At 42.3% G+C, this 18603-nt stretch overlaps 1 protein-coding gene across 1 annotated transcript; it reads right to left on the reverse strand.

Annotated features, from left to right (window-relative positions):
• Positions 1-881: 881 nt before the first annotated feature.
• Positions 882-16539, reverse strand: LOC148126634 (uncharacterized). Its single transcript, XM_087927764.1, is given in 6 exon segments — positions 882-1271; positions 1273-2791; positions 12127-12253; positions 13729-13805; positions 13927-14059; positions 15041-16539. Coding segments are annotated over 6 exon segments (2937 nt in total). The 5' UTR covers positions 16061-16539; the 3' UTR covers positions 882-1210.
• Between the last annotated feature and the right edge of the window lie 2064 nt (positions 16540-18603).

Below are 18603 nucleotides of genomic sequence, written 5' to 3' on the forward strand. Positions count from 1 at the left end.
TCACCAGGCTTAAGGTTAAGAGAGGAAAAATCTACCTCTGGGCCTCTGCTGGCTCAAGTGTCCAAAAAGATAAGAATGGAGTGCAACAGTGGAAGAATTTCTCCAAATATATTCTCTGTAATTGCACTGGAACAATTTGTCCTAAAATGCTTATTATTGTTAATCCCAGCAACACTCAAGATAGGAAATCATTTAAGAATTCAGTCTCTTTATTATCTTTAATCCTATGTTGAGCTTGCCAGGTGAGGCCTCTCCTCTGTAGCTCTTTCTGCTCCTTCTGCTGCTCCAACCAGCTGAGATGGAATTGACAAGGGCCACTACTCAAAAACTGCTCTAGGAGTTTATCATTACTGCACTGGCTGACACTCTTTCCACATTCCACGCATTTATGTGGTCTCTCCTTTGTGTGGGTCCTTTGATGGGAAGTCAGCTGAGTGCTTCACCTGAAACTCTTTCCACATTCTGTGCATTTATACGGGTTTCTCCCCCTTTATGGATCCTTTTATGGTAGGTAAGGTGAAAGTTTTGGATAAAGCTCTTTCCACACTCTTCGCATTTGTATGGTTTCTCCCCGTGCTAATCATTCTATGGGAATTAAGATAACACTTCTCGCTAAAGCTCTTTTCACAATCCATGCACTTATTTGGTTTCTCCCCCGTGTGGATTTTTTTATGGGAATTAAGATAGCTGCACTGGATAAAACTCTTGATATGATCTCTCTCCTGCATGGATCCTTTTATGGTATGCAAAGGAACCGCTCATGCTGAAGCATGTTATGATATATACAGAATAGCCCTTGAAGTAACAAGGATATGCACATGGAAACGTTTATGAGAGTAGTTATGAATAATTATTCAGCCACACACAGATACACTAAATTGAGTTAAAAGTTTACTTTAAGAAATAGCACAGTCCAATAAACAGTCCAGGTCATATACGTTTAACAGTCCAAAGAATATCCAATTACAAAGTCTTCTTACTGGTTGCCTTTGTCATTTACAGTAAACAAAGATATCAAAGTATAAGCACAGCATAAATACAATAGAGAACCTTAGATAGCAACAGAATGTCAGAGAGAGCAAGCTATGATCTCTAGCTCCCTCTTATGGTAATTTGCAATATAATCAATTGGAATATAGTATAAATCAATGCAGTGATTTTGTCTTAAAGCTACAAACACACATTGTTGGTTTATATATTGCCAACCCAACTAATTGGTGTACAGATTCCTAGCAAAGCTCTTTCCACACTCCATGCACTTATATGGTTTTTCCCGTGTGGATCCTTTGATGGGATGTAAACTGACTGCTTTTCCGGAAGCTCTTCCCACACTCCGTACATGGATATGGCCTTTCCCCTGTGTGGATCATTTTGTGGGAATGAAGAGTAACCTTTTGAGTAAAGCTCTTTCCACATTCCATGCACTGATATGGCTTCTCCTGTGTGTGGATTTTTTTATGCGAATTGAGATTACAGCGCTGGCTAAAGCACTTTCCACATTCCGTGCATTTATGCGGTCTCTCCTTTGTATGGGTCCTTTGATGGGAAGTCAGCTGAATGCTCCATCTGAAGTTCTTTCCACACTCCAAACACGAGTATGGTTTCGCCCCTGTGTGGATCCGTTTATGATAGGTAAGTTGAAAGTTCTGGATAAAGCTCTTTCCACATTCTTCACATGTATACGGTTTCTCCCCCGTATGAATCATTCTATGGTAATTAAGATTACACTTCTGATTAAAGCTCTTCCCACAATCTGTGCATTTATATGGTTTCTCCCCTGTGTGAATTTTTTTATGAGAATTAAGATAGCTGCACTGGCTGAAACTCTTTCCACATTCCATGCATTCATACATTCGGTCAACTGCATGGATCCTTTTATGATATGTACAGGAACTGCTCAAGCTGAAGCCCTTTCCACAGTCCGTGCACTTGTATGGTTTTTCCCCCGTGTGGATCCTTTGATGGGAAATAAGACGAGAGCTCTTCCGGAAGCTCCTTCCACACTCCATACATGTATATGGTTTCTCTCCGGTATGAATCATTTTATGGAAATCCAGAGTAACCTTTTGGGTAAAGCTCTTTCCACACTCCGTGCATTTATATGGTTTTTCGCCTCTGTGAATCTTTTGATGGGAAGTAAGCTGAGTGGTCTTTCTGAAGCTCTTACCACATTCCATACATTTATATGGTTTCTCTCCTGTGTGAATCATCAGATGGGAATTAAGAGTAACCTTCTGCGTAAAGCTCTTTCCACACTCCATACATTTATATGGTTTCTCTCCAGTGTGAATTTTTTTATGGGAAGTAAGATATCTGCGCTTGCTGAAACTCTTTCCACATTCCATACATTTATACGGTTTCTCTCCGAAATGGATTCTTTCACTGAAAGCAAAGGAGCTGCTTTCATTTAAATGCTTTCCATTCTCGGCACACTGATATGGTTCATTTCCCATGTTTGTTTCACCACATAAAGAAAGATTAGAAGTCCAATTGTAGCCATTTTCATCCTTTTGGTATACATTCTCTTTTTTAGTGCTAATTGTGTGATGTTTGCGTAAATCTGAACCCTCTTCAAATGTTTTCGTGCTTCCCACATTTATTTTTTCATTTTGATATTTTCTGGGAAGAAAGCCTTGAATTTCAGTGGATGGGAAAGTTGAGTTACTGTTACTCTCATTTTTTGACAGATTTATTTCATGTTCTTTGGGTTCCATTGAATTTGCAAACTCTTCCCTTCTCTTCTCGTGCCTAAACATTTGGAAGGCTTCCTTGTTCTCTTGAATGCAATTTCCTTAAGAGAAAAAGAATGAATGAAAAATTGAGGCAAGGTAGAGGAAGCAAAGTAAGAATGCATATAAATTTCCAAGTGAAATTCTGCAATATATTCTCCACTATTTTGAAAGGAGTTTGTTCCACTAACCAACAAATACTCTGATCTAAGCCTTACAAATTTGGAGTTTGAGTAACAAGTTATTATACATAATAATGTCCATATGTATAACACTGCACAGTATAGAAGTGGATCATTTCTATTCATGAGCTGCTTAAACCATCAAAAATGCATTTGTTTACATAAAACAGACATTTGCACTGTTACACCATTTCACTGAATAAATTAATTCTGCTTATGGTTTGTTATGAAATCTCCGAGTTCAGTTAAGGAAGTGAGAAATTGGGGGAAATGCTGGTAATATACATTCCAGAGGTGAACAAGTAGAACCATGTGAGCAAGGATTTATAATTACTAGATCTAATTTCTTGTCTGTCTTGAAATACCTGCTATTAACTGTGGTAAAAACAATAGTTATTAGAGAAACAAGGAGGGATTTGGGGAATACAACAGCACTTAATATTGTTAATGTCATTTATATTTACTGATAATCTTCAACTTACAACCACAATTTTGTCCAGGATTTCCACATTAAATTATGTTCACAAATCCAAACATGTGACCAGATCTGTTTTTACAACCATTTTTACAGTAGTCATTAAGTGAATCACAATGAGGGCTTGCAGTTTTCCTACAGTCATTTAAAGTTGTTAAATGAAACAACACATACTGTGCAGTACTGCTGGGGAAAGTGTTAATGTTCCCTCCCCCAATAGTTTAAATTAATACTGTACCTTAATAAAAATCAGATCTATAGACAGTAACAAAAAACCTGCAATTTTCTATATCAGGCGATAAAAACATAATATTTGTACACATTTAAAGATACTGTGATACAAATATTCCTCAACTTACGACCATCTGTTCAGCAACCACTTGAAATTACGATGGTGCTCAACAGAATTACAACCAGTGCTCAAAGTTATAACCATTGCAGTGCCCCCCAAGGTCACATAACCAAAATGGGGGTGCTTTGCAGCAAACCTACTCTTATTACCATAGAGGTGCTGCAACTTACACCCAGCTGCCTGTCTCACCCTGCCTAGGCTGCCCTCACTAGTAGCACTTGGCTCCAAACTGCACCAAGCTTGGACTTGAACTAGAGACCAGAGGTCTTCAGCAGTCTTAGCTACCTGCTACCATCCCGGCCTCAACTTCAGCCCTAGCATCACCACTGCCGCTCAGAAATGCTGCCTTGTGCCAATCTCCACGGCATGTGAGCCTTGGGAAATGGGATAAATACCTCCATGGCAAAGGGCTACATGCCACTTACCTTCAGGTGACTTTCTCCTTCTATTGAGAGGCCCCCATAGTGTATCTGAGGCAGCTCCAGGTTGCACAAGGCCTTCTTTCCTAAAAACAGCTGTGGAAGAGGTTCTCACATAGCCTCTGGAAGTCGCGTGAGAACAGTGTGCTGTTGCATGACCTCTGGGTCTTCTGGAAACTACAACAGGGCATGCTCTCACGCAACCTCCAGAACCTTCGGACACGCTCTCATGTGTCGTCTGTTCTCCAGAAAGTATATGAGAACAGATTATGTTCTCATACCAGCCTCTTGGGGTTCTGGAATCCATGCAAGAATGGAACATGCTCTCACACAACTTCCAGAATCCTCACAAGAATGGGGCATAGTCCTGCACAGCCTCCAGATGTTTCAAAGGCCACAGGAGGGCACTCCCTCTTATGTAGCTTCTAAAGGCTCCAAAGGCCACATGAGAACATTCTCTGGAGCTGCTTAAGGGATAAGGCCTCATAAGCCCTGGAACTGCCTCAAATAGGCTATGAGGATCTGTTAACAGGAGAAAGATGCTCCAAGATTAGAGGTGTGCTGCAGATTCTGAGGAGCACTGGGCAACTGCATCATTTCCCAAGGCTCACATACAGGACTAAAACAGGAGAACTGGTGTGGTGAAGGCAGCTGGCTGAGACTGCTGAAGACCTCGATCTTCAGCAATTCTAAGGCCTTAGAAGTGCTGGAAGTTCTGCTGTATAGGGGTGGGAAAGGCCTGGGAGGTACAGCACAAGCCATGAATGAGCTGAGGGAAGGGCAGTGTGTGCCTGGGCCTGAAATAGAGTGCAGACCAGAGGTGGTATTCAGCAGCTTCTGATCAGTTCGGGAGAACCGCTAGCGGAAATTTTTAGTAGTTCGGAGAACCGGCAAATACCACCTCTGACTGGCCCTGCCCCTATCTATTCTCTGCCTCCGAATTCCAGCTGATCAGCTGGGTCTTCTTGTGTTGCCCTGTACAGGAGAACTGAGCTGGAAAGCAGGTTAGCGAGGTAGGGAGGGAATGTGATTTTGCAGTAACCTTCCCCCAGGAGTCGGGAGGGAATGGAGATTTTACAGTATCCCTGCCACACCCACCAAGCTGTGCCCACCAAGCCACGCCACGCCCACAGAACCACTAGTAAAAAAATTTGAATCCCACCACTGATGCAAACCTAAACCACAGCCTCCCAAACACTAAATGTTCTGCTTTATGAAGTGTGGTTGATTAATAACTGCAAAAGGGAGAGCCAGGATTGGGGGTATTGAACAAAGCGGTCACATGGTACCCCATTTAGTGACTTCAAGGAATTATGACCAAAAATTCTGCGTTCAATTAAGGTTATAAGCTAAGCATTTGTCTCTACAGTACCATACTGCAAAACAAAGATTCCAACAAAAACCTTAAAACGTTTTAAATAATCGACCACTATTAATTGAAAATAATACTAGCCACAGAAACATTTCCAATTCACCTTGGTTCTTTAAGAAGATTAGGATTGTGCTATAATGTACAATATGAGATAAGAAGAAAAACTCAGAAATGTATCTGAAATTACTATTTGTAGTGTGTGTACTGTATGTGATTGAAAATGTAAGACAGGAAACAAATGATCTTAAAATCAAAACTATGCATTTTGTAAAAAGGTAGTGTTTCATTACTGTCCTATAAATTACTCCACTAAATTTACAATGTACTGTACTTATTCCAGTATTTATTTTACTGTATTTACTGTATAATATGTACAGTACAATACTGTATTGTATTTTAAATGGAAGTATCCTTCATTTTAGGCCTCTGAGTGGTTTTCCTGGAGAATTTCCAAACGTTGGTAGGACCAGAATTAAGAAATAGACATAGCCAGTTCCAAAACTGAATTTAATTCAATATAGTACATTGTGGATATTAAATTAAAATTTTAACTAATTGTATATTTAATTTTACAGTTTTGACACACTGATACAATTCGACAGCAAGTGGCAGAGGAAGACTGCATATGGTTCAAAAGTCTCAAGTTTCAAACCTCAATCAGCTCAGGGAATAAGGAACTGGCAAACCACTTCCCTAAAGTATTGCAAAGACAACGAAATAAACTTGTCTAGGTACTATAGGACTCAAGATTGACTTAAAGTTCATTTAGAAAGATAATTTTGAATTACAGTATCATCTGAAGCCACACACAAAAAATCCTCTATAAAGTATGCAAATAAGCCACAGGTAGAGATATGAGGACTTATAAAGGATAGCCACCCCTGACATTAGAATGTCTTATACTGCACTGTATACAAGTTAGCAGAAGTTTCTTTGGTGGTATAGAGAAGTTTCTTTTCCCTTGGTAGCCTTCTTCTACACAATGGGAGCAAGGGAAGTATATTTCATCATCAAAAATTGTCTTAAAATCTTTACTGTATGCAAGAATAACTACAATACTACTGAACTGTATGTGGCATGAGAACTTAAAATGCTAGCTGTAAGCCACCTTTAGATTAGAGTTGCTACTATTGGGCTAGTTTGAGTAGGCTATTACAGGGCATCATATTTAATTTTCCCAAACCCAAGAATTGGCCCTAACAATACAAGCTTCAGCACAGAACAGAACAGAGCAATGCAGAACCCTTTTCCCCCTTCAACCATCTTTCATTCAGTAATCGCTTTCTGTTATCTTTCAAAGAACTGAACTTTTTATAGCTTTACAGTAAAAACCTTTTAATAATAATTTATATGTAACAAAAGAAAATACAAGTATTATTATTATAGACATAATATTGTATTACTGTGCAAAAATAAAGGGCAAAATCAGATTTTACAACTGTCTACTCTATAAACATAAAGTTAATCTTTTCCTATGTCTTGAGTACCGATGACGTTAGATAGGTTGGCGTAGCTGATTGACGGCTGACAACCGACAGATTTCTGTTCTTGTACATGGAGAAGATGGTACAGGTGAGAAAGGAGTAACTTTCCTAAAGAATCCAGCAAGGGTGATTTATAATTTTTTTTTCCTGTTTTTAAACTCTACGGCACACAATCTCATCAATTCCCTGTGCATTTTTTCAACCCATTGTAAATTCGGATCTCTGCTTTCTGAAAATTATAAAGCTTGGTTCCTGCGACAAGAAAAAAAAAATCAGACAATGCTTTCGGAGGTAACTTTTGGGGCTGAATTACTACATTTTCTCTTTCCCTTTCAAAATCTTCTTCCCCGTCTTCCCCCCACCCTCAATCTGTTGTCCTTCCTATTCGTCTTGCAGTTCTTTTTAATCTTCATTTGAAAGCTCTGTCTCTCAGTCTGGGCTATCAAATGTTTCAGAGTCTCTAAACCGTGGGATTTTATGAGTGACAAAATGCCCTGATTGATGTCTTGCAAATCTTCATCAAAACTTTCCCAATTGTAAGTGAAAACAAAACTTTTCATACCGTTTTTCCAAATGCCTTGTGTACATTTTGCAGTGATATCTTGCCAGGCTGCTACAACATTCATGATGCAACGGAAGTAACTGTAGGTTTCCCAAAAATCACATAGTGTTACTCCTTCATTTTCCACTTGCACTGAACTTGTTGCTGAACGCTTTATATCCAGGTGTTGCTTTGGCCTTCTTTGTGTGTAGAGATCCACTCTGGGATTTTCTTCCAAAAGACCTGTTTCATTCAGTGGTGGGTTTCAAAGTAGTTTGCCACCGGTTCGGTGGGCATGGCTTGGCGGGCATACTTTACGTGCATGCACTTTGCGTGTGCACAGAGGCTTTCCTACTCACCTCCTGCAATTCTGCACTCTCCTTGTGTCTTCAACAGCTGACGCATGGCAACCTGCTGTGCTGCGCAAAGCAGTGCGCTTCAAAAGCAGGAAATAAAGGTCAGTATGGGAGCGTGGGTAGGTGGATTGGACCAACAGCAGATCATCGGAGCAAATTGGTTCTGTCTCCACTGATCTTCGGAGCTACCAGCTTGGCAGAACCAGGCCGAACTGGTAGAATCGCACCACTGGTTTCATTCATGCCGAATTTCTGTTCAAGCAAAGAGTTGTCTTTTGCTATGATGTCATCAAGTTCATCTGGAAAGCGTTGGGCAGCTTCTTTGGTGTTTGTGGCTTCATTTGTTGGGCGCATATTGTGATAATTGACTCAATGAAACCACGTAAATCAGCTACTGCTGGAAGTGAATATCGTGGTGCACTCCCCTCCAGTCTTTCCTTCGGCACTGGGAAAATGCTGTGTGCCTTAGCTTGAATGAGAAGACTAATCAGAATCCTTTTAGATTTGATCCTTAATCCAAACCAAAAAGAGTTTTCTATTTTGTGAATGGTTTCTTGCAAGAATGATATCCATTCTAATGCTCCTTTAATCACCTGATACTTTCTTTATCCTTCAGGATAGGGGAGATGATAGCAGAGACGGTGGAATGAGCCAGTCCTTCTCCTTGCACTATAATGTTCATTTTCTTTCCCTTGTCATGTGCTTTGATGATACTCCTCTTCAAATCCAGATTAATGTTTTTCCTTTGCTTCTTGCCTCCTTGCTTGGCTGAAGAGGAACTCAATTCTTTTTGATTTGAAGACACTGCCAGCCAAACCAAGAGATAATTGCAAAGTATTCTCCTGTGAACAGAGAAAGAGAGAGGGATTGGTTCAAAATAATTTATCTTCAGTGTTAGGGTTGGGGAAGTAGTATAAGAACATGTTTTTCTTATCTGGCAAAAATTTCTTTCCCTGGACAACAGAACATGAGTGATCGCTGCTAGGAGCAACATACTGTATTTTAAATTCATTTATTCATTGCATTCAATATTTGTTTGCATAATCCATCTTTTTTCTTAACTGGTTCCCCTTTCTACTCTTCTTGATCATTTTTTTTCCTTATAGTGTACAGCATGTGCAAGACTGAATCTGATTTTTGACAATTGAAAGGAGTCAAGTGTGAAGGCTAGACTCTACATCAGTGGCCCCCATTCTTTTGGGCCACCGCGGACTGGTTCTGTGGAGAAAGGTTTATCCACAGACCGGAGGTGGTGTGGTTTTGTGTGGTACCTATATTCTGCGCATGGGGCTTCGCTTGTTTGCGCAGCCCAGTTTCTGGCATGCCATGGACCGGTCTCTGTCCACAGATCGGGGGTTGGGGACCTCTGCTGTACATACATTTGTGAGGAAAAGCCAGGGTTCAGAGGAAGGGATAAGAACCTCATGAAAATAATTAGCAAAGTTGAAAATCAGTTTACAGTAGAAACAAGATAGACAATACACAGTATTGTCTCACTAGCATTTTATCCTATGATTGAGCCCATCAGCTGCAGACTCTCTCACAAGATCCAAGCAGCCACATTTGCAATGTGTGTACTGTAATACGCATTGTGTATTAAATAAACTTACAAATTTATTTAATTTATTTTCCAATACTTTGACCTTTCTTTAAAATATAAAGTAAATAAAAATACTGTAAAAGAGGAAGAGTAATGAGAGTCTTCCAGATAACAGATAATCTGAGTTGAAAGGTACCTTATAGGTCATCTAGTCCAACCCCCCCACCCTCCCACCCAAACAGGAGATCCTACACCATTTCTGACAAATGGCAGTCCAATCTCTTCTTGAACGTCTCAAGTGATGACGCTATTCCACACATTCCCACCTATTTTCTCTGTGTTTTCCAACAGCAGCAGAGGACTTAATGCAGGGCTACTGTATTTGGGGGGAGAAAACAGTTTTTGGCTCTCTGTTGCTGTTGGAAAATCCAGAGAAAGTGGATGGGAGTGTGTGAAGACTCCAAACATTATTTTTCACTGAAAAGTACTACTACGATATTTCCAAACTATTGGAAAAGAAAGTTAATACTTTAAAACAAATGCATACAGTAAAAAAGAAACTGCTAGGCATCCAGAAATTGTCCATGGTAATCAATCACTCCAAGACAAGTATAATCTCCAACTGATTTATTAGGAACAGCTCTGGTACGTCTATTGCTATTTCCAAACTTAAGTCATTTTCAGCAGGTTTCACAAAATCCACCTTCTCTCCTCCCACTTCTTACACTTCATTAATCACGAGGACCAATTAACTGCAGCTGGAATTTTTTAATGCGACATACGAAATAACCTTGAACTTTCCAACTCCTCCACCCGCCTTGCATTCTTTATAACAATCTGAGCTGAATCTCAGAGCTGACAGAAACATCCTAGATTAGGGATCCCCAACCTGTGGGCCATGGCTCACCACTGGGCTATGAGCTAAATTGCCACTGGGACACATGAATGGCCGGCCAGTGGATGCACCTCTAGGTGCACACAGCACCACTCATGCTTGTGTCGTCGTGGGTGCTCACAGCCCCACTCATGTTAGCATCATCGCGGGTTCTCATGACCTCTCACACGAGCATTCCCATGAATGTCACAACCACACGTGCACATGCACTTGCCCCTCCCAGAAAAATCATCCCCTCTTCCACCACCACCCCGGGCCGGACCGCCAACCCCAAAAAGTTGTGGAACTCTGTCCTAGATCAACAACAAAGACTAAAACACTATAGTAGCATGATGGCGAATCTAGGGCACACATGCCACAGGTGGCACACAGAGCCATTTGTGCCGGCACGTGAGCCACAGGCAAACTTACCTCACTGTGCCTTTTTCAGCCTCCCAGAGGCTTGAGGAAAGCCTCTGCAGGTTGAAAAATGGACCCGTTTCATCACTTCCTGTATTTCTGGAAATACCAGAAGTGACGAAAGGGGCCTATTTTTCAGCCTGCAAAGGCCTTCCTCAAGCCTCTGGGAGGCTGAAAAAAGCCTCAAAGGGGCCAAAAATCAGCTGTGAGGTGCAGTGCAGGTAAGGGAAAAGCAGGGGAGATTGTGCATGCATGCACAGGGGCAGAGGGGTGCGTTCATTGCCTTCTGGGTGCTGTCACATAAGCATGTGCAAGCGCAAGCACAATTTTTGGCACGGGAGCCCAAAAAGGTTATCCATCACTGCTATAGTAGATAAAATGCTTACCATACACCAGTAATATAGTGATGATGATGTTGATATGAAGTGTTCGATCATGTCCAACTCTTAGCGATTCTGTGGGCCAAGTCTTTCCACATCGTGACATCTTCTAACTGGTTGAGTTTTTCTATGCTCTGGCGGGTGTCAGCTTTGATGATAAATAATACAGAAGCATGTGGTTGACCTGGCTGCTTTCTGCTTCTAAAGGAAGGAAAATATTGGAATTTTTTAAAAATTAAAAAGAGTAAAACCGTATAACAGTGCTATTAAATATGATTGAAAATTAGACGGGAAGAGGATGCGACATGCACGCTGCCGTACAAATCTCTAGGAAAACTGGGGGGAAAGTGAAAGCCAAACATAAGTCAATATGGAAAAAGTACTTACCTTTCTTGTAACACTTTGCTTCGCTGGTTCTGCATGCAACAGCAATGGGGGTGGAGGTGCACCTGTCTTGGATGTCGATCCCTCATGTGACCTTGGCAAGTAAAGGCATGCCAGCTGCAACGTCCGTGGATGTCACATGCTCACGTCAAGTGCGGTGGGAGAGAACCACAGACTTGCTGTTCAGTCCCTGGCTGTTTACAATCACATGAGCCTCATTATAAAAAAATCGTAAGCATGGGTGGCTTCTGGGGTACCGAAGGGCAATCACATGACTCCAGACACTTGGTGAGGGCCCCAAATAGTCACCGCTTCACTTCCAAAGTGGCTGAATCTTAGTGATACAATCATAAAGGTCTGCGCGGCTGATAATTTTAGGCATGTCATAGTTCTATTTCTGGGGCACTGTTATTAATTCAAACACGTATTAGGCAACCTGTCGTAAGTTGAGGACTACCTGTAATGCCATTTAATCAATCTCTCAACAATAAGATGATAGATCCCCTCCTTTCCCTAGCCAGGTGAGATTGTTTGGAGATTTTTTTAAAAAGAAAACTGCGTCTATCTGACCATAAAGTATTTCTTCTAAACATCTAATGACAAAGCAGGGAGCCTTACCTAAAAAGGCCACAATTCTGGTGTTTTCCAGCATAACCTCTCTGTATAGGGCTTTCTGATCAGGATTTAACCAAGACCATTCCTCCTCGGAAAAATACACAGCCACCTCCTCAAACAACACAAGAACCTACAAAAAGCAGAGAATTTTTATTTAGAAATTCTTTCATTTTCTTTCAAGAATTCACAAAGCAGAGATTTGTAGTGGGTTACAGGCAGAGGTGGCATTCAGCAGGTTCTGACCAGTTCTGGAAAACCGGTAGCAGAAATTTTGAGTAGTTCAGAGAACCGGCAAATACCATCTCTGACTGGCCCTGCCCCCATCTATTCTGCGTCTCCCAAATCCCAGCTGATTGGGTGGATCTTTTTTTGTTGTCCTGCACAGGAGAACGGAGCTGGAAAGCAGGTTAGTGGGGTGGGAAGGGAATGGGCTTTTGCAATAACTTTCCCACAGGAGTGGGAAGGGAATGGGGATTTTGCAGTATCCTTCCCCTGCCACACCCACCAAGCCATGCCCACAGAACCGGTAGAATTTTTTTTTAATCCCACCTCTGGTTATAGGGACATCTTCTTTGGGGTTAGTGTCTCCCACCCTGTTGGCATTCTAGAAAGCCTGCTTTTCCAAGTCTTCAGTTAGGATAGTCAGGGATAATCCTATCAAGATAACCTATCAGATTAGAGTTATTTGGATACACTATTCACTATTGTTATCCTGTATTGTACTCTATTTTAATTATGTTCGTTTTATTGTAGTTGGTTGGAAATGGCCAGTGTATGAAGTATCCTGAGTATGCAGGACTGCCAGGGTCCTTTTGTGAATGCAGACAATATTTTTCTGGATCAATTCACGGAGAGCCTCTGACTGATTCTCATTCTACATGTCAACTGCAGGAGGACATACTGGTGGGATCTTTTCTAACATTTTAGCTGATACATTGCAAGGACTCCCTGGGAATTAATCTTGCCCACCCCCCACCCCACCCCCCCAACAATATTACAAAAGTGTGGAAAGAGCTCGCCAAAAGGATTTGATTTGCGAGGTGCTATCAACATTCAGATAGGGGACACAATGGCTCAGTGGCTAAGACGCTGAGCTTGTCGATCAGAAAGGTTGGCAGTTCAGCGGTTAGAATCCCTAGCGCTGTGTAATGGAGTGAGCTCCCATTACTTGTCCCAGCTTCTGCCAGCCTAGCAGTTCGAAAGCATGTAAAGATGCAAGTAGAAAAATAGGGACCACTTTGGTGGGAAGGTAACGACGTTCTATGCGCCTTCGGCATTTAGTCATGCCAGCCACATGAGCACGGAGACATCTTTGGACAGCGCTGGCTCTTCAGCTTTGTAACAGATGAGCACTGCCCCCCTAAAGCCAGAAATGACTAGCACATAAGTGCAAGGGGAACCTTTACCTTTATCAACATTCAGATGACCAATTTTGGCTTCTTGTCAGACCCACATCAGTGTCGAGAGGGGAGCTAGGGTAAGCATTACTGACCAGCAAGCTGAATCCTAATTTCACGTAGCTCAGAACCAGCAACATCACACGTAGAGCATATAACAAGAGATCTCCAACCAATGTCTCTATCCTGTCTGACATTTCATTCCTACCTGAGTCAGAAGTTCAACTGGTCTTTCAACTCCACCAGAAAAAGGAGAACCACTTAGGAATGCCGACTTTTCATTCCCTACGAGATAAACATAAGTGGCATTTTTTATAAACAGAATTACTGACATTTGAGATTTGCATTCTGCAAATACAGCCCAAAGAACAATAAAGTGCCTTCTTTTTGAAGAAACTTATCTTACTGGAGGTGTTATGCCTTTGATCTTCATGGGAGATCCCTTTAAGGAGCAGCTCCTGGAAAGGATCTGGCAGATCCTTCCTTTCCTTGGAATTTTCAGAGACTGACTTCAAGTTGGAACTCTGGACTTGGTGGACCTGGAGAAACAAAGAACAGCAAATAGGAGATCTTACAAAAAAGAAGCAGATTCTGTCTACTCAATGGAATAATTTGTCTTAGGCTTTAAATTGTTAAGTGGCTATTAAGGACTGGATAGGCAGCAATGGGCTGAAACTGAACCTTGGCAAGTCCGAATGACTTTGGATTTGGGATTCTTTGATCCATAGAGAATTGCCATATTTGGCTTGGTGGGATTGCAGTGCCCCAAGTGGATTTGGTACATAATCTGGGGGTTCTCCTGGATCTGCAACTCCTGCTCCAAGAGCAGATGGCAGTCATGAGTCATGACCTGGAGCGCCTTTGTGAACTGCTGGTTACTTGTCAGTAATGTCTTTTCCTGGACCAACAAGCCCTGCTCAGTCACCAACTCTCTCTTAACTATTGCAATTCATTCTACATGGGCCGCCCTTGAAAAGTACTCTATCCAGAGGCTTCAATTTGGTTAAAAATGCAACAGCCCGCATGATTTTGTGCAAGTTTAGGTGCACAGGTATCATCTCTCTTGAAAGAGTTGTATGGGTTGCCAATTTGGTTCCAGGCTCAATTCAAGGTACTGGTTGTCATCTTTAAAGCCCTTCATGGGCTGGTGCCAGATTATTTGAAGGACTCTCTTTTACTAATTACATCTACTCAACCCACCACTCGAAAAACAGGATATGTTTTATGGATTTCATCTCTTAAGGAAGTCAGTGGAGCCTAAGGACTCCAGGGTGATACAGAATGGTTGGTATGGTTGTTGTTCCCAGGGGCATGTCGGGGTTTATTGGTGTTTTTTTTTTATTTCTTTTATTTCTGTGAGCTGCCCAGAGTCACTTTGAGTGGGATGTCATATAAATTTTCTTAAGAAATAAAATAAAATAAGCATCTCTTTAGTTAGTATATTCACAACACGGTGGTATCTCAACATATGGTCATTCTTTGAGTTTCCATCTTGCTTTTGATAAGTGAAGGTTTCTCACCTGCATCTCTCTCTGCCCCTTCTGCTCCTCTGCCTGGCTCAGGAGAAAACCTTCAGCCAGGGACATCGCCTGGGAGCTGGTCTCTGCTCCACATTCCCGGATCCAGCTTTCCATCTCTGGAGGCAGGAGAGCCACCAACAGCCCCAAGATCAAGAGATCTAGCATCTTCTCCTTTGTCTTCTTTTCTGGCTGAAGCCACTGGCGGCAAAGCTGGTGGAGATGGCTACATATTTTCCGGGGGCCCTGGTCCCACAAGGAGCAGGACAGAGCACCCATCTTCCTCCGCGTGGCTTCCTGAAAGGCATTAAGAAGGTCTTCTGTTATCCTCCATTGGGTCCCTTTCAAAGAGGGAGCGTCCATTTCCACCTGCAGTCCACACGCCGCCTCGTTTGGAAGGTGAGGCTTTAAGTCAGTGGGCACAATCTTTCCTGGCACAAGATGATCCTGGTGAGGGTCTTTTGGGGTTCTTCCTACAGGCAACTCTTGGGGGGACCTGAGCCTCAGTCCTGAACCCTCCAAAGAGGTTTCTGGCAAGGTCCCATTCTGAGCATCCTCCTCCTCCTCCAGCGGGCCTATCCAAAGAGCTCTTTTCAGGTCACCAGCCGGCCAACTCCTCTCCTTGCACACCAGGCGCAGCGCCTTCTCCAGCAGCGGGCGCAGCTCCTGCAGGGGCAGCTCGTCCCCTCGCTCGGCCCAGCCTTCCTCCTGCAGGGCCTGGATCAGAACCATCAGCAGCTTCGGCCGAGCGCGCCCTTCCTCCCGCAGCAGCGCTCGGACAGCCTCCCGAGGCCGCTTTTCCAATAGTGCCTCCAGGGCGAGCTGCACAGCGAGTGCGGCATCCCCGGGCAGGCCCGGTCCCTCCGCTCTCTCCAGCTCCGCCGTCAGTCCCAGCAGCGCCGCCTGCAGCGCCGCCACGCCGGGCTTCCTCCCGTGCCTCCGTCCCGTCGTAGCCGGGCCTGGGACCTCGGTCAGCTCTTGGATGCAGCGCAAGAGAGCCATCGGTCCCCGACAGCGCCGCATCCCGGGCCAGCAGGATTGGTGACCCTGGTAGAAGCTAATGGCCCCGCCCCTGCTGGACGCTCCTCCCCGAGGGGCGAGCCCGGGAGCTCCGCCCCCTCTGAAGAGACCGTTAGAAGAAGCGACCGTTAAAAGGGGTCCTTGAGGGACCGGACATTTAAACTAAAGGGGAAGTTAAGTTCTCTAGACTCTAGGAGGAGGAGAAATGTGAGGCAGGTTTCCAGAAGTGCCACCTAAAAAAAAGATGCTTTTCTTCTTGTAAAATAAGAGCGCTTCTTCATGAACTTCCCTGGCCCGGGACTTGCCGAAAATTTCCCTCAGCGAGTATTTTGAAGAATAAACCATTTTACTGAAAAGGCACCACAGATTTGTGGGACGGAGAGATGGTGGTCTTTGAGTGTGGGGGTCAAGGGATGATCCCTGAAGATTAAAACCCTGAAGAGAAATATTTAAAGAAGAGACCTTGAGAATATATATGAACATATACATACATCATACATGTGTATGTATATATATAAAATTACACACACACACACACACACACACACGAAGAAAGGCCCATCTCAAAATTTTACCTCAGAAATTGCACCAAATTAAACTTGAAAAGGCCCTCATTCACTGAGTGTAGAGGAATTCTTTGAAAAGGAGAAAATCAGAAGATGGCAGCTTATATGAACCTAACATTTTGATCTAATACATCAAGATCATCCATATTTTTTGAAGAACTGAAATGCTTCCTCAAGAGAGATGTATTGCCTGAGAGGCCCAAGAACCAAGTATTTGAAGCAGCTTAAATATGAAAAAAAAATATCAAAGGAACAAAAGGACAGAGGTGAAAAAAATACAAAGATTGCGGGGGCGGGGAGTCAATATTACTCATAGCTGCAAAATCAAAGATGGTGACCATGATCGTGTGATGGAAACTCCACCTGTTTTTTATGTTGCAACCTTACCTCAGCAGTTTTAGACTTGGTATTGCAGATCTGCATTTGGTTACTTATACACTTCCAAGCAAATGAAAAACTCCCCTCAAATCTACTGAGATATAGAGTTCTGTTTCTTGCACTTCTGGTGGCCTCAACCATTATTTGATGCAGTTTTAACATGTCTGGTATTATCTCTCCATCTTCTTCTGTGTCCACCTCTTGTTCTTCGGCCTTCTCTTTTTGTATATGCCTTGTATAGAATCACAAACCACTTAACTTGCTGTTTTTATATATAGTCTAAGATCTATTCCAATTCTATTATAATCTTTTTTTTATCCCTTCTGGTCACTCCGGCAGCTTTCCTCAAACATCTCATTTCCATGGTGACTAACTTTCACTGATGTTTTATTCCAAGTGTCCATGTTTGGCACTGGTAACATAAAGTGGGCATGAATATGCTTTGTATGAGATGCTTCTTTGAATGTTAATTTTTTCATCCATTTTTCCATCAGTGAATGTCATTCCTACATATTCTGATACTGTTTTATCCTTGTCCCCTCTATTATTAAATTTAAGGTATGCTTTTTATAATAGTCATCTGAATTAAAGTTTCTCATTTCCATTTTAGTTTACTGATTCCCAAGATAATCAATGTTCAATCTTGCCTTCTCATGTTTGATTACAACCACCTTACCTCGATTCACAGATTTTACCTTCTAGGTTCATATGCAATGTTGCTCTTTATAGCATTGGACTTTCCTTTCAACACCCCACCACCACCATCCAACACAACCACAGCAGAATCAGAAAATGGAAATGAAGGGCTGTTCCCCCATGTCCTACTTCCTGGGTATTCTGGACATTTTCCTGGAGGCAGTGCTGGAGGTCTGCTTTCCCCTTGCCTGAGCCATGCATGAAGGGAACAGGACAGCAGGGAACAATGGATCTAGGTTTTTCCACTTTAATGGAAACTTTTGCATTCCCACTTTTCTTCCTCAATGCAAGCCCATGACCTCTTTCTCATGACCAGACAGTCATGTCAGAACCTCTATCCTTGCAAGACATTCCCTGCAATCTCACTGCCTTCAGCAGTGCTCAAAGGGTTATCTCAAGTGAACACAGAGTCCTAGAAAGGTAAGATGTTCAGTGAAATGTGGTGTGATAAAAATGCTGATGATACTGAACAAACCAGTGGCTTTTAGTCAATTTGAGCAGCAACGTGGCTGAGCATTCTTTGAGAAAACACTTTCAAACCAATGTCAACTCTGAAACCTTTGGAGCTGGCTCCGATGGCTTTCCAAAAATTATTTATTTTATTCATTTATACTATTTGTCACATCTCATTTTCCAATGTGACTAAAATGAGAGATAATAATTAAGTCATGATCAGAAATTAATCTCAACCAATTAATCTGAACAAACCAATATCTATTTTAATGTTGTTTTAACATGTAGTTTTTGTTCTGGCTCTCATCACACTACAGAAAGGCAGAAATGGCCCTGCTGGCTGCTCGAAAGAAAGGTCTTTTGCACATGCATATAAGACATTGGAATTCTATAAATTCTTCCTGAAGCAAATTTCCACACTCCAAACATTTACTTGATTTCTCTCCAGGTGGA

Source organism: Pseudonaja textilis, chromosome 2 (genome assembly GCF_049901715.1).
Source record: "Pseudonaja textilis isolate UNSWEBS1 chromosome 2, rPseTex1.2, whole genome shotgun sequence".
Lineage (NCBI taxonomy): Eukaryota > Metazoa > Chordata > Lepidosauria > Squamata > Elapidae > Pseudonaja > Pseudonaja textilis.